Source organism: Halichoerus grypus, chromosome 1, assembly GCF_964656455.1.
Source record: "Halichoerus grypus chromosome 1, mHalGry1.hap1.1, whole genome shotgun sequence".
Classification (NCBI taxonomy): domain Eukaryota; kingdom Metazoa; phylum Chordata; class Mammalia; order Carnivora; family Phocidae; genus Halichoerus; species Halichoerus grypus.
The window spans coordinates 67,405,353-67,421,769 of record NC_135712.1 but is presented as its reverse complement, the minus strand read 5'-3'; the positions used below and the strand labels follow the sequence as shown (position 1 = coordinate 67,421,769).

At 54.4% G+C, this 16,417-nt stretch overlaps 1 protein-coding gene across 2 annotated transcripts in view; it reads left to right on the top strand.

Moving 5' to 3' along the window:
* Nucleotides 1-558: 558 nt before the first annotated feature.
* ADCY5 (adenylate cyclase 5) overlaps nucleotides 559-16,417 on the top strand; it is a 149,948-nt gene continuing 134,089 nt past the window's right edge. The window contains exon 1 of one of the 2 annotated variants that reach the window (XM_078066750.1): nucleotides 559-2,294. In XM_078066750.1, coding sequence (XP_077922876.1) covers nucleotides 1,158-2,294 — 1,137 coding nt within the window. In that variant the 5' untranslated portion in view covers nucleotides 559-1,157. The remainder of the gene's footprint in view (nucleotides 2,295-16,417) is intronic. The other variant, XM_078066746.1, reaches the window with a different exon arrangement.

The window sequence follows — 16,417 nt, the reverse complement described above, 5'->3', positions numbered from 1 at the left end:
GCTCCCGCGGGCCTCCCCGGAGCGCCCCCGGGCCGCAGCAGCTCTTGGGCGGACCCCTCTCGGCCGGCTGCATCTGAGCCCTGGCCCTCGATCTCTGGATGCCGCACTCCCCGGGAGAAGCCCGTCTGCTTTGGGGCACAACGGCGGCGGCGCTGCGCCGGATACCGCCCTCCGCCTAGTCCTTCTGCGCCCGGCCGCGGTGGGCCCGCAGCCGGCGGCGAGGAGCCTGGGGCTTACGGAGTCGGCGCGGCAGCCCTCCTGGGCCAGCGGGTCTGGGCCAGCCCCGGTCGGTTTGGGGGGAAGGGGGAGGCGAGAGGGGAAGGGCCGCGCCGCAGGAGCCGGTCTTCGCCCCCGCCCCCTGCGCGGACGCGCTGAAAGCTCGGCTCGGCTTTCGCGGGGGCCTCGCTCCCACTCTCGCTGCGGGAGGTGAGGGATGCGGGCGACGGCCCCCCTGGGCTCCAGGACCCACCCCCCAGGGCCCCGGAGCTGTTGCTCCGCCCGCCGCCCCCTCCCCCGTCCTCTCCACCCCCCATCCCACCTCCCCACCCCTCGTAAGAAAATAATGCTGCCTGGCGCCCGCACCTCCCAGTCGCTCCTAGTCTGCCGCGAGGAAAGGGTACCCGCTCGGTCTCCACGCCGGGACCCCTGCCTCGCCGCCCTAGCAGCCGGCTCGCCGCGTGTGCCGCTGGGTCCCGCTTAGGCAGAATTTGCGAGCGCAGCGCCCCGGCATTGCCAGCCCCGGGGAGGCGCCGCCCGCAAGGACACCTCTCCGTCCCGCCTCGTCCGCAACTCCGGTCCTCGTCGAGCTCGACGCGAACCAGGAGTCCGGACGTCCCTCTGCGCGCGGCGCAGCGGCTCGAGCAGTCCCCGCTGCTCCAGCTCGGAGCCAACTCCATCTCGGACCTGGGACTCCAGACGCGGATTCTCAGCCACTTCTCACCTCGGGGCTGTGCCTGCCTCCCCGCTTGCCCTCCTGCTGCCCTGCTTCTCCGCTCAGGACGGGGGTGCCAAGATGCCCCGCTGCTGCGCAGGGCCCCGGGCCGCCCCCGACGTGTGACCCCAGCCTGGTCCCCCTGCTCGGCCGTCCGCCGTCCCCTTGGAGACCCCCGGCCCGTCCCCCGGGGGAGGAGGAAGAAGACGACGAGGCCGAGGGGGGGATGTCCGGCTCCAAAAGCGTGAGCCCCCCGGGCTACGCGGCGCAGACAGCGGCGGCGCCGGCGTCCCGGGGAGGCCCGGAACACCGCTCGGCGTGGGGGGAAGCGGATTCCCGCGCCAATGGCTACCCCCACGCCCCTGGGGGTTCGACCCGCGGCTGCACCAAGAAACTCGGGGGGGCGGTGACCCCGCAGCAGCAGCAGCAACAGCAGCGCCTGGCTAACCGCTGGCGCAGCGACGACGACGACGATCCTCCGCTGAGTGGCGACGACCCCCTGGCCGGGGGCTTCGGCTTCAGCTTCCGCTCCAAGTCGGCTTGGCAGGAGCGCGGCGGCGACGACTGCGGTCGCGGCAGCCGCCGGCAGCGGCGGGGCGCGGCCGGCGGGGGCAGCACCCGGGCGCCCCCTGCGGGCGGCGGTGGCGGCTCGGCGGCGGCGGCCGCCGCGGCGGGCGGGACGGAGGTGCGCCCTCGCTCGGTGGAGCTGGGCCTGGAGGAGCGGCGGGGCAAGGGCCGCGCGGTGGACGAGCTGGAGGCCGGCGCCGTCGAGGGCGACGAAGGGTCGGGGGATGGCGGCAGCTCGGCAGAATCAGGCGCGGGGCCCGGCGCAGTGCTGTCGCTGGGTGCCTGCTGCCTGGCGCTGCTGCAGATATTCCGCTCCAAGAAGTTCCCGTCGGACAAGCTGGAGCGTCTGTACCAGCGCTACTTCTTCCGTCTGAACCAGAGCAGCCTCACCATGCTCATGGCCGTGCTGGTGCTCGTGTGCCTCGTCATGCTGGCCTTCCACGCGGCGCGGCCCCCGCTCCAGCTGCCCTACCTGGCAGTGCTGGCGGCTGCGATAGGTGTCATCCTCGTCATGGCTGTGCTCTGCAACCGCGCCGCCTTCCACCAGGACCACATGGGCCTGGCCTGCTACGCGCTCATCGCCGTGGTGCTGGCCGTCCAGGTGGTGGGCCTGCTGCTGCCCCAGCCGCGCAGCGCCTCCGAGGGCATCTGGTGGACCGTGTTCTTCATCTACACCATCTACACGTTGCTGCCTGTGCGCATGCGGGCCGCGGTACTCAGCGGAGTGCTCCTGTCGGCCCTCCACCTGGCCATCGCCCTGCGCACCAACGCCCAGGACCAGTTCCTGCTCAAGCAGGTAGGAGCGCACCTGGACGTAGGGACTGTAGATTGTGGGGTGGGCAGGCCTCGGCCCGACTCCAAAGAGAAGCAACCCATCACCCTTTCTAAAGTGGTGAAAGAGCCAGAAAGACTTGGCTGGGCCAGTTAGTGGTGTCTTCAGAGCCTCTTAACCCCCTCTGAGCCCCAGCATGTTCATTTACAGAAAGATGCCCTTGCGCCGGAGAAGACACGTAGCCACTAATGTGGGGATATGAGTGAGGAAGGAGAGTTGGAGCAGAAAATTCTATGGAGAGGTCCCCCTTCCCTCCCCTGCCCCTGTATGTAAAAGGCCCCTCACAAAAGTGGCTGGACCCTGTAGCAGCCTCTCCCTCCTCGTTTGTTAAGGATTCCTGGATAGAGGGTTGGGGAGGGGAGCCCCTGGGCACCCCTTGCCCAGTCTCAAGGAGGAGAAGTGATAACCCTGCCAGTTGTCTGAGGCTGGGGTTTTGGGAGCTGGAGATATCCCTGAACTTGAGGGAGGACTGACACGTTTGTTTTGTTTACAAAAGTGCCCTAAGCCAAAAAGCTGCCTTCAGCAAAGGTGGGAAGGAGCCTCTGCCATGTGTGTGGTGGTAGTCCCCCTCCTGGCCTGAGCAGAAAGCTAGTGTTGGGTGGCGTGACCCCTTTCCTTGGGTGTTCCTGGCTATTGCTTGTGGTGGGGGCTTTTTATTCCTGCTGAGACTGGTTCCATGCGCTCACAACGGTGGGCTCTGGAGGAATTAAAACCTCTGCCTGGTTAACTGGTGACGCTGCTGAAGGCTTCTGGGAGAGAGGTGTGCTTGCTCTCCTGATCTCAGGTGAGACCAGCCCCTCTGACATGCACACCTGCTTCCTTTAGCAGGGGCCTTGTCTGGAGCTCCATGGGCCTCATCCGTTGACCCCTGCTGAGCCTACTTGTTTTCGTGCCGCTCAGCTGTGAGAGTCAAGTGAGCCCTCGATGCAGGCTAGTTTCTCGACTATGGACCCCACTGCACCCCACACCTCTTTCCGGGTGTCTGCGTCCTCTGATAGAACCTCTAACCAGATTCCATTGGCATTGCCTTTCTCCTCCCTCTGCCTTTGCTCAGACTTTGATCCTCTTGGGTACTGCATCTTCCTTGAGGGGTTTTCCTGTGCCCCCAGCTTCCTGGGTGTGGTACCCTTCTCGCCACAGGGAATAGCACCAGTATGGGCTTCAGGGAGCTGGGCTCTAGCTGCCACTCCAAAGTATTCTGTGACTGGGAGGAAGAGGATCTGCAGCCTCTCTGGGCCCCGGGTTCTTTTCTCGAGAATGAGAGAATTGTGTATGCTCCTTCCAGTTCCAATCTCTGTGCCAAGCTTCACCCTCTGTGCCAAGACTCACCTCCTACCAGGAGCCCCTCCTTCCCCTTCCAGCCACACTGGCCTCTCCCTCTTCTGCACGGTTAACAAGAGAGTCAGAGCCACAGAGTGGAGCACTTACTTATTTTCCAGTGCCCATTGGTTTTGCTCCCCATCCAATGTAAGCTCCTTGGATGCAGGATTCCTGACGTGTATGTTTTTTCTTCTCCACCCTCTCTTCCTTGTCTAGCACATTTTAGGGTACTTAGTAGGGATTTAATAACTGCTTGCCAATTTGGTTGTGTTCCAGTGAGTGGAGTAGGTGGGGCTGTTGAAGCCTAGTTAAAGTTTTTCTGATCTGGGATCAGAAGGAAAACAAAAATCTTTAGAGATCAGCTTTGAACTTGAGAGAGGAACCTATGGAGAGGTGGTGGTATAAGAAAAAGTTAGCTGCTATTGTTAGTGCTTATAAAGGCTCCGACTCTTTCTGACCTGAGGACCCAGGCTATCATACGGATGTCGTATCTTTGGGCGTTGTTTCTGGCTTGGGTGGAAGGCAGGTTGCCTGGATGGGTGTAGCTTTTCTGCAGAGGGAAGGGCTTGTCGTCCACATGGAGAAGCAGAGATTTCCAGGATCATTCAGGGTATTTTTTCTGAAACAGCCCAGGCCATCCTAGATGTATGGTTTCTTTTTTTTTTTTTTTAAGATTTATTTATTTATTTATTCATAAGAGACAGAGAGAGAAAGAGAGAGAGAGAGGCAGGCTCCCCGCTGAGCAGGGAGCCCGATGCGGGACTCGATCCCAGGACTCTGGGATCATGACCTCAGCCGAAGGCAGACGCTTAACCATCTGAGCCACCCAGGCACCCCTAGATGTATGGTTTCAAGAGACTGGAGTCAGATCCCAAGAAAGGAGTTCTGGTCCTGGGGTGCTCCAACCCCACCTTAGCATGACAATGCCCTGGCCACAGCAGAGTGACTGTCTGACTGACTCCCCTTCTTTCTCTGGCAAATCCCCTTCCCTCCCCCACCTTCACCACCTCCCACCCCATGCTGCTTTTACCCATTGCAGTCTTTAGACTTGGCTGTAGGCTTTTGGGTGGATTTACACTTACTTCTCCCGTTCTGCTCCGTTGAGGACAGCAGAGCTTGTTAGCGATGGTCCAGGACAAGGGAATGTGAACATTCTATTTGGCTTCAGAGAAAACTGTATTTTGGGGGGTCTGTATTTGATTATGCCTGATAGAAAATTTATGTTTCTTGACCAAACCCTGATGGATGGTAGGGAACTATAGGTGGGACAGTCCAGCATTAACCTCTGCTTCAGATTACCCCAGAGCAGCAGGTGTTTGAGGCTGGCTGGCATTAGATGCCTTGTTCTTTTCTTTGATAAAGACACATGTCCAGGGAAACGGCGGGGGGGGGGGGGGGGGGGGTTGGGTCAGTGCATGGTTTCTAATGTTGGGGCTTTGGAAATTCTCCCCCCACCCCCCCGCCCCCGTCCCATGTGCCTTCTAGGCCCTTGGTAAACTGTTCTTCATTTCTCCTCCTGCAGGGCTGACCTTCTTGCTCCCACAGCCCACGTCCTCAAAGTCATTATCTGACCTGGGTATTTTCTTCTTCCCCACCCCCTCTTTATGTTTGGGGCTCTGTTCTTTGCTCCAATTAGGAGGAGAAATACTTGGTTTCTCAACCGGTGCCTCCTGAGGGTTTTTACTCAAAAGATAACCAAGAGGTAGCCCTCTTTGGGGGATGGTGTTTCTTCCCTTCCTGTATCTTTTGCTCTAGCTCTTCCCCCAGTATCCATCCCCCTCCCCCTCTGCTTTCCCTCTCACTTCCTTTCTCCTCCCGCCCCCCCTTCCAGTCCCCTGTTGCTCTCTGCCCACCTTCCTTCTCCTCTCGTCTGCCTGCCGGCTTGTGCTGCTTCCCCATCTCCTACTCCCTGTTTGCAGTCTCTCAGTGTCTCCTGTGCTCTTGTCTCTCCGGTGTCTCTTCCGTGGGATATAGCAGGAGCGTCACGGGGTTGTTTTTTTCCTCCTTCTTTGCCTGTTAGAAGTCCCTCTGCTACACCCATACCATAAATAACACTCGAGCATCTGCCAAACACATTCCTCACTTGTGTTAATAGGGCTGCAATGATGCCGAGCCTGTTGCCATGGCGACCTCATTTTTGTTTGATGGTATCCCACTCCGCTACATAAAGCCTGTGCACGCACTCACACACAAACAAGCACGCTCACACAACCGTTACATATGCTTAGCTATTAAAGATCATCTTGGAGAAAATATCTCTGGGCCCTGTGGAGGCAGGTGGGCACCAGCCCGAGGAGATGAGCATCTCTGCCGTCCGGTGTTACTCCAGCAGGTGATAATGGATTGGAGAGAAAAGTAGAGAGTCCTGTTCAGATGTGGGGTATTATTATTCTGCAGCCACAATAGGCCTGCCCGACGTGGTTTCTGAGAAGATTCTGACCCCGTGCGGGTCCCTGTGAGCTTGAGAGAGCTGTGAGAAGGATGGGTCATGCTTCCTGGTGTGGGATGACCCGTCCTCCTCCCCCGCCCGTCTTCAACCGCCTTCCTGTCTTCCCCCACGACCCTTTTGGAGAAGCTCCGTGATATCCTGCATTTCGTCCTTTGTGCCTGTTTGAACCTGTAACTGTCACCAGTTGTCCCAGAGATCAGAGGCACAGGCGCTGTGTGGGTGATGTTCTGTGACTGTGAGCACGTGTGAGTGTCTGAGCTAGGAGGCTGGGATGGAGGGGGTGGGGATGCAGAGCGCGAACTGACTGCTGTGTATGTGCGGCTGTGTCTGCCCGTGTGGTGCGCACACACACGTGTCTCTGTGTGTGTGTTGTGTGTGTGTTGTGTGGGCTGACCCCAGCACTGGAGGTGGGCCTGGGGAAGCCTTTGTGTTGACTTCCAAAGGAGATCATTGCAGCTCTGTCCTGTTTATTCTTGGCTGGTGGCTGGCTTCCAGGGGTGGCCATTTGCCTTTCTGATTCTGGGCCTTGACTGCCCTTCCGACCTTCACCTCTGGCTCCTCGGGGCAGTACCCTGGATGCACATCCCCTACTTTCCCTAATGAAGTTGGGGGCTAGACTCGAGTGGTCAGCTCCCCTGAAATACAAGGCTCCTATCCTTCCCTTTCGAAGACTCTTCCTGCTGCCCACTGACTCAGCTGCCCAGGGAGCCCCACTGAAGGGCCGCCTCCTTGCCCTGGAGCTCGGCCCAGAGGCCTGTGTGGTGGGTCACTGTGTTGGCCACGTGTGTGCTGCCGCCGGCCGCTCCCCCCGGCTTGCTGGGGTGCTGTGGGGGAGGACGCACTTCTCCTGCAATGGCTGGCATTGCCTGCCACCCGTTATTCCCCCCGTTTCTGGACAGGAGACATCAGGCCTTAGTGAACTCCAGCAGCAGCAGCGGTCTGGGCTTGGTGGTGGGCTCTGAGTTTGGAGCCGAGGAGGGTCTGCTTGGGTCGTTCTTTTTTTTTTTGGCTAATTGTTTTTGCCAGTTCTCTTTGCTAATTGTTTTCAATTACATTGCCTCCTTCTCTGTGCAACAGGGCAGGGGTGTTGGGAGGGGAGCAGAAGCTTCTGGGCGTGGGGTCGAGCAGGGCTTCTGGGTAGGGGGTTCCAGATCCCAGGGGTGCCTCGATTCCTATGGGGAGGACTTCAGGCAGGGCAGAGACCCAGCCGAGGAACAAAATGACCAGCTTATGTATTTGTGGGAATGTTCAGTGTTAATAATTCAATCTAAGTTTTGTTTTGTTTTGTTTAAAGATTTTATTTATTTATTTGACAGAGAGAGAGAGAGAGCACAAGTAGGCAGAGTGGCAGACAGAGGGAGAGGGAGAAGCAGGCTCCCTGCTGAGCAGGGAGCCGGACACGGGGCTTCATCCCAGGACCCCAGGATCATGACCTGAGCCGAAGGCAGCCGCTTAACTGACTGAGCCACCCAGGCGCCCCTCAATCTAAGTTTTGATCTGGAGCAAGAGCATGAGGTCTGTGTGCTGTGAACACAGAACAGGGTGCTCATGTTTGTCTATAAAGAGGACACAGATGATGTTTTGAGCCCCATCGCGGGAACGTGCCCAACCTCACAGAAAAGTTCTAACAATCAGTACACAAGTCCTGGACAGAAGCTTTCCCATGCAGATGGGCCCTGGCCACAGGTCATCTGTCAGAAGGGGCGGCTGCAGCAGAAGCAGGGCTGGGGTCCTTGCTGGGCCAGGCCTCGTGTTCTCCTAAGAGGTATGAAAGGCGCGCCCACCTTGGTCCCAGCCAGAGATGGAGTGGGTGTTGGGCAAGGCCAGATGGGAGGCTCCTGTGGCTGTACCAGCCTCTTTATGGGAGGCGTCCTGTCCAGAATGCCCGCCCAGCACCTCAGTTAACTGTGTGTATCTTGTGGGGGCTCCAGCTCCTGGTCGTTTACTTCCCAGGGGGGCAACCTGTGTTGGGATTGGAAATAGTTTGCTCCAAGAACTCATGCCCATAAATCCTTTGGGTGCCGTTACATAAGTTATGTTTTAGCATATCCTTCTTTCATCCGTGCTTATCAGATGGGGGCAATTAGCTAACAGAGGGTGGGATCAGCATTAATGTTCTCTCCCAGACCCAAAACTTCATGGAGATAGTTAGAAAGCCCTACTTCCCACCCTCTCCCCCCAGTTTTTCTCAAGGACAGGGAAGATCTCTCTTTACAAGGTTGAACAAAATCTGGGGGTTTCTAGGTAATGGACTGCGTGCTCAAAGTGAGCCTGCATTGGGGGCTGCCAGTCTGAAGAGAGCAGCAGGCTGTTTGCGTAGGTTAATGGACATATCCAATTCAAGGCAAGATTCAGGCCCCCTTTGAAATACTGTGGTTGATTCTGGAATTCAGAGGAAGGTGACCAGCTTGGGAAGGGGACCGGAAACCTTGACTTCTGAGAGAACCTTTGAAAGGCTGGGAGAAATTTAGCTGGGAGGAGAGCAGGCTGTAGCCGGGTAAGAGAACACCTGGGCAAGACGCTATTGCCAGGACCCCTGTTGCCAGACACTAGAAGAGGGGCTAAATTTATTTTTAGTTGTCCCCAAGGGCAGGGTTGGGGCAAATGGGTAAAAACAATAGACAGATTTCAACTCCAGGTAGGAGATACCTTTCCAGCCTTTGGGGCTGCAGCCATCAAAGCAGATGCCTCCCGGGGTAGGCAGCGGGGCAGGGGAGGTTTGCAAGTAGAGGCTGGCTGGCCTCAGCCACGCTTGTTACTGAGGAAATGGCTCTGCTTTCAGAGGTCTGGCTTGGGGTCCAGGAATGGATCTGTTTTTTTAAACAGCTTGGATCTACTTTTCAAAGTTCTCCAGGTGATCTTGACCAACTCTTAGGCTTGGGATCATTGACCAAGATGACTGCTCAGGTCACCCTCAACCCTAGGAGCCTGTGGTTTAGTGCCTGGCATCGGCGTGACTGTCTCCTAAAGCCCGTTGGGGGGTTCTGTTGTCATGCCCATCTCAGGCTCTGTTTGAAAGAAGCAAAAGCAGGGGTGCCCGGCTGGCTCTGTCGGTGGAGCATGCGACTCTTGACCTCGGGGTTGAGTTCGAGCCCCGCGTTGGGTGTAAAGATTACGTAAAAATAAAAAATTAAAAAGAATTTTTAAAGATTTTATTTATTTATTTGACGGAGAGAGAGAGAGAGAGAGAGAGGGAACACAAGCAGGCAGAGTGGGAGAGGAAGAAGCAGGTTCCCCGCTGAGCAGGGAGCCCGATGCTGAGAAGGGAGCCAGATGCGGGGCTCCATCCCAGGACCCTGGGATCATGACCTGAGCCAAAGGCAGATGCTTAACCGACTGAGCCAGCCAGGTGCCCCAAAAATTAAAAAAAAATTTTAAAAAGAAGCAAAATCATTGCAGACCTGATGAGACTTTCAGGTGGGGCTGGCCAGTATGTGCTGATGGGAGGATGCAGACCTGGATGGAGATGGGTAGTGGTGAAACAGGATGGGAGGGATGCTCCAGACCTGGACTCATACTCTCCTCCAACCTTTCTCATCCCCTGCCTCTGGTTTGAGGCAAAGCGATCTGTGGCTCACCATTGGTGGTGGTACCAGGGGGGTGTTCAGCAGAGAGACTGACCTCGGTTTGAGTCCTGGTTTATTCATTCCTTTGTCTGGTAGTGGATACGAAAACTACTGAGGACACCCCGGTCCAGAAGGGATGTACAGAATGGGGAGAACATGGAGTGGGGCAAGAGGTAGGGAACAAGGAGATGGTTTGAAGGAGGGGTAGGGCTTCAGGAAAGCAAGAGGAGATTGGAACTCTGCGTATAGGGACAGGCCGAGAAGTGGGGGCAGGGATGCTGTCTGGGAACAATGGGATGTAGTTACCAGAAAAGGGGGAAAGACGAACAAACACGGGGAGAGACAGTAGTGGCTTTATTCTTCAGGCCAGCCTCATGTGTCCGCGTGAGATCCTCCCACCTCCTCCTTGCTCTGAGTGGGTTATGAGTTATTGCTTCTGGGCTTGAGGCTGCCTGACCTCACGCTTGGGTGGTCCCCCTTCCTTCCCTTTAGGGGGCCCTGGGCTTTTTCACACAGCTCACTGCAGTCCCAGTTGGCTTTTCGAGGGGGTCTTCAGGGACCTCAGTGCCCGGCACATAGTAGGTGCTCAGTGAGGGTTTGAATGAGTGAATGAATGGGTGGTGGGGTGGGTGGACGGCTGCACACAGACTGCCGCGCCCCAGTGCTAGACCAACACCCCCACAGAAGGAAGCGATGCAGCTTGGCTTGGAAGCCTATTTTGGTGGATTGCAATCCTAAACTCTGAGCAGGGCTTCCAAAATCCCTCCTGCTGCAATTTTAAACGTGTGCCTTCTTGGAAACCAAGAGCTGTCGCCTGGCACTGCCGATACCGTTCACTTCACAGATCTGAAAGCCATTATTAAGTCATTCTTCCAACCTTCTCCCCATTCAGTCAGACAGCACCTGGGTATTAGGTGCTTACTGTATACAGGGCACTGCGCTAGGCCATTGGGGGGGGGGGTTTCAAAGCCTGGGTCCCAGCACCCAGGACTGCCATTAGCTCAGACTCTGTCCTTTGGAGGGATGTTGGTAGATGTTTCACCTACACACATTTGCTTCTGTGTCAGATGAGCTTTCGAAATACTGGCTTAAACAGAATTATTTACTGTAGGACTTCAAAGCTCTGAATATGTTAATACGCACTAAAATTTGCCAAGGGGGGATATCGCATGAAGCCTTCATCAAACATATTTGACCCTAGAATCTGTTTTTTAAGGAACGTAACAGGGGTCAATAGTGTTTGTTGTGCGCGCCTGCATGGCTCAGTTGGTTAAGTGTCTGCCTTCAGCTCAAGTCAGGATCCCAGGGTCTTAGGGTTGAGCCCCTGGTCAGACTCCCTGCTCAGTGGGGAGTCTGCTTCTCCTGCTCCCTCTGCCGCTCCCCCTCGCTGTCTCATGCTCTCTGTCAAATAGATAGATGAAAAATCTTTTTTTTTTTTTTTTAAGATTTTATTTGTTTATTTGACAGAGAGAGAGAGACAGTGAAAGAGGGAACACAAGCAGGGGGAGTGGGAGAGGGAGAAGCAGGCTTCCCGCGGAGCAGGGAGCCTGATGCGGGGCTCGATCCCAGGACCCCAGGACCATGACCTGAGCCAGAGGCAGAAGCTTAACGACTGAGCCACCCAGGTGCCTCAGATAGATGAAAAATCTTAAAATAATAAAAATTAAAAAAATAGTGTTTGTTGGAACTCACTTTAGGACACACTGCTTCAGGAGGTGGGAGCAGCCTGGAAATTTCTCAGGCATGGGCCTCTGGGATAGGCCTAGGCAAGGTAATCTAGACGGGGCCATTTGTTTGGTGGCTTTCCTCCCTCAAGAAGGTTTCTCAGCCCGCACTGGCTGGCTGCCTGTTTTAAAGTCTCATTCCCCATCTGGGTCTGAAATCCTTTATAAAATAAAGGGTTTTGATGGAAGGGACCAGGAAGATGCCTCCTTTAATCTAGTTTTAGTTTGTTTTAGGTTTTTTTGTTTTTGTTTGTTTTGTGTTTTGTATTTTTTTTTTTTTTTTTTGCTATCATTAGACATTGGAGCAGGTTGGGCTTCTGTATAATGACCTTTGGTGGGTCTGGGGTCCATTGAATTTCTTTCCAGAACTTTCACTTCAGGCACTGATTGCCTGGCTGCCCACAGGGAAGTGAGTGATGGGCCATTCTGGATCATCCTTCTCCCCCAAATATTCTTTGTTTTCTTCCCACCTCAACCCTCCAAAAGGAGGAAGTCCTTAAAGATTATTGAAACCATGAGTATATACTGAATGCTTACCATGAGCCTGACATGGAACTAATCCCCTCCATATAAGACCTCATTTAATTGTAATGTCATCCCTATGAGAAAGACATTTTTATCCCCATTTCAGGGCTCGGACAATGAAATAAGAGAAGGTAAGTAACTTCCTCAAGGTCACACAGCTTTTGACATAGCAGATGGTGCAGCACGCACCCATATTCCCTGGGCGTGGACCTTTCTCCTCCTGCCAGCCGTCCGTACCCGAGGGCTTTCTCTGGCCCTGAGCCTCTCTGCTTGCCCGTGGGGCAGGTCAGAAGTGCTGGGGGTTTCCAGCCCGAGAGCAGCTCTCAGCCAATGACCATTGTGCACTGGTGGAGGAATACCCCAGCTCCCTTGCCCCTGGGGTGAGGGGAGTCTCACTCTGAGACATGTGTTCTCCATCGGCTCCCCATCCCAAGGAAATTGTCGGCTCTAGTTGCCCACAGTGCTAACAGGCTTGATGACGTTCCCCTTTTCTGGGCCTTCTTCCCTTCCTCGTCTCACTCCCCCCGTTCCCCTTTTGGTGTTTCTTGGGGTCACCTGCCAGGTAAACCACTTGTACTCAAAGCCTTGTCTCAGGATCTTTTCCTGTGGGGAATCCAAAGCGAGAGTTGAGAAGCGGGGATTCTAACCCAGGTTTGACTTGAACCCCAGGAAGGGGGAGAGGCCACTTACTGGGGTAAACATGCATCAGGTGCAAGACTTAGTCCTGCCTGGACCCCTCACTCCTACCTGGTAACTTTTGTCACTAGTAGAGTGGTTGTTGCTGGGTGAGAGGAACGAAGTGGAGTATAAAAAACAATTTAAGAAATACTCTCTATAAATACACATATGATTTATATATGATATATTCATCTATCTATCTGCATAACTATTTTTAAAATTTTTACTTCTTAAAAAAGTATGGCTTTCTGTTGCCTAGACAGTGGCTCAAATACCAGCCAAAAGACTCACTTTTTGTTTTTTTTAAGATTTTATTTATTTATTTAATGGATGGGCAGGTGGGGAGGGACAGAAGGAGAGAGAATCTCAAGCAGACTCCACGCTGAGTGTGGAACCGATGTGGGGCTTGATCTCATGACCCTAAGATCATGACCTGAACCGAAACCAAGAGTCAGATTAACCAACTGAGCTGTCCAGATGTACCCCCCGACCTTTTTTTTTAAAGACTCACTTTCCCATTTGATTAGCATTTTATAGATAACAAAGGACCTTACCACGTGTGATCTCCTCTGCCAGTCATGATGGTTCTGAGGAGGTGATGGGTTCGGATGCGGCAGATGTGAGCTCTGGGGCCAGAGGTCTAGGAGAAAAGCCTGGTTCCGTGACCCTAGCTGAGCTGCTCTGCCTCCCTCAGTGTTTCCCTCCTGTTCGTGGGGGATGGTAGGTTCCTGATTGACAGGATCTGATGTTGGATGGCCAAAACAAGGTAACGCACTCCTAGTTCCAGACCTGTGTTGCTGATACTATGTTGGAGAGGGGGAAGTAGGGGTTCAGAGACGTTAAGTGACCTCATTTAGGTCACACAGTTAGTCATTTTGCTTAGGAGTTGCAACATAAATCCTGTTCTCTGACTCCAAATCCAGTGCTCTTTTCACATTTGGACCCAGCCCTGCATCCACTTGGTGGTGCATACAGAAGCTAGAGAAGGCACAGCTGTTGTCAGGCAGTTGTCTCGGTTGGGTTTTGGAATGCATGGTGTTTTATTTGTGATAGCCTTCCTTCCTTCATGGTGTCTGGCTCAGATGGGCATTCAGTGAGTTGTCATTTCCTGAGCCTGCAGTGCCGCGAGGGAAGGCGGCCCTGAGGTGTTCAGGGGGTGCCTGGGATCAGATGCTTACTGATGAAGAGCTCCTGAGTGGTTTTTTTTGTTTTTTTAAAGATTTTATTTATTTATTTGACAGAGAGAGACACAGCGAGAGAGGGAACACAAGCAGGGGGAGTGGGAGAGGGAGAAGCAGGCTTCCCATGGAGCAGGGAGCCCGATGCGGGGCTCGATCCCAGGACCCTGGGATCATGACCTGAGCCGAAGGCAGAAGCTTATCGACTGAGCCACCCAGGCGCCCCCTCCTGAGTGGTTTTATGGATGTGTGATAGGGACTGAGATCCAGGGGAGGGGTCAGAAGTGACACTAGGATAGCTTAGCTTGGGGGAGGCTGCCTCATATCCACTCTTATGGTGGCATAAGTGGAACAGGGGAGGGGAAGGCAGAATCTGCTGGGGACGCATCAGGCTACTCCTTGGTACACCCTGGAGGTCAGACCCGGGGTCTTTCTGGAGAGTAGCATCTAGTAGATGTGCGGTTTAGTGCTTACTAGAGTGTTCCTACGATACCTTCAAAGCACAGCTCCTCACAACTATCAACATCTTGAAAAGTACCCCAAACCTCCTGCTTCACATCTGCTTTTCTCCCTGTCCCTCATCTCAAGAAGACTAAAGGAAAACGTTAATTCCTACCCAAGTGCCATTTTTTGCTCAGTGGAATTTCAAGATTTTTATTTTCACATTTTCTTTTGGGGATGGGAAAGCTATTTATTTGTTTACTTAGCATGCCAAGTCCCCAGTCTTCCTCTGGCCAAGTCCCTGTTCCTATAAACATTTTACCCTGTTGCATGGGAGGGATCCATCTGCCCCCTCACTGGCTCCCAGTTGGTACCACAAGCAGGCAGTGTCTCGGCCCTACATCTCAGCTGCAGAGGCTGCCGGGAAGTGGTGCCAGAGCTGAGCCCCGGTGAGCAGGGCAGCCTTGTGCCTCTCCAGGGGCCCTGCCTTTGCAACATTGGATCCTGTGGATCGAAATGAGAAGCGTCCTCTTCTTTTTCCCTGTAGCACTTACGCTGGTCTGTAGTTTGTCTTGGCAGGTTTATCTATCTTTCTACTTGACAGTCAGCTTTCTGAGGGCAGGTGTCTGTCTGTTTTAATATCCAAATATTTACTGAATGCTATTGACTTTGTGGTCCCTACTTGCCCAGCATTGTGAGAAGAAGGCAGATAGTTCCCATTCTCAGGTTCCACAGGATTTCTGCCTTGGCAGAGAGGAGTCCCTCATGGTGCTCCCTCCCTGAACCAGGGCAGGCTCGTCCTCCACTGGCGGGGGACCATGTGCCTGGGGTCGTGGCCTTAGAAAACACTGCTTTTCTTCTACCTTCTTCCCTCTCTTGGATCTGGTCTGTCTGGTGATGTCAAGCAGGACCCCTGCACCCATTTGCCCCCCACCCCACCCCATCCTCAATCCCCTGTCTTCTCAGCTTTCCTGCTCCCGGAGTCCTCCCCGACTCCGCCTTTCCCACTGTAAGGTGTTGGGAAGACCCCCAGAGACTTGCCAGGAGTCAAGTTTAACTGTAAGGACGATAAATATGGGCATGGATAACTACACAGACTGCAGAAAGTATTCTTCATTCTTTGGAAAGCAATCCCATGGAATCGCAGTTCCCGCAGCACATTCTCAACTTCCTTCAAGTTGGTTGCCATGTACTACCGAGCATGTGTCAGCTCCACTTTTCATCTCAAACTCCCAGGGCTAAGACTTCAGCTCTCTGGGTGGGTTAACCTCAAGAAACCGAATGGAGCTTAATGTGTGGGAAGTGAAGGCACATCTAGGAGTCTTATATAATCCCGGTACCCAGGCTCACGCAGGGCGGTGGGAGGGTGGCGCTGGGCATCCGCGTGTTGTCATGCTTCTGGTGAGCCCAACGTGCACCAGGGCTGAGAACTACCGCCCTGAGCCTCCCTCCCTCACCAGAGGGATCATGTAGATGACACTGAGTCTGATTCATGGCTATATTGAAAGGCGAGTTGTTTATATCGAAAGGGTTTATTGTGGTGATTCAGTAAAGAGTGGTGGCCACTAAAAATTATTGCAGGCATGTAATGGGAAGAAAACTTGGTTGGTGGTTGGTGTATAAAATCTTGTCAGGCAAGGCTGTGGCTCGGCTCGGTGTATTTATGTTGCTCTTATCACCAGCAATTAGCCTCGAACATGGCTTGATACATGGCTGCGCACGGTGCTATAATAACTACAGGAATATTTCTGGAAGACTGCTACACTGTGTGCTCGCCCAAGCCCAAGCCACCCTGGCGGGGCCGCGAGTCTCGCTCAATGTGCTGCAGCCCCCTGGCAGCGACACCCAAGGACCTTTTGATCGGCACTAACTCCTTCCTGTCTTTCGTACGTGGTATTTCACTTTGGAGTGGGTGGAAATCGTGCAAACACCCGTGGTGGCCTTGCTCCCCACCGTCAGCGGTGTTCGCTGTCCTCTGTGAGTCGCTCCACCTAGACTGTAAGCGAGAACGTGTCTGTAGTAGACGCGCAAAAAATATTTGTGGGATGGATGAATGAATTTGCTCCGAGTGACACAGCAGGTAAACAGCGACGTTCGTCCGGCGCTGTTAACTACCGTTACTTCTCCTTTGACTCCTGATTTCTTGGAAAGCAAGGAACGATATTGGTGTTACCAGCCTGTGTGGCGAAGACACCTTGAAGTTACT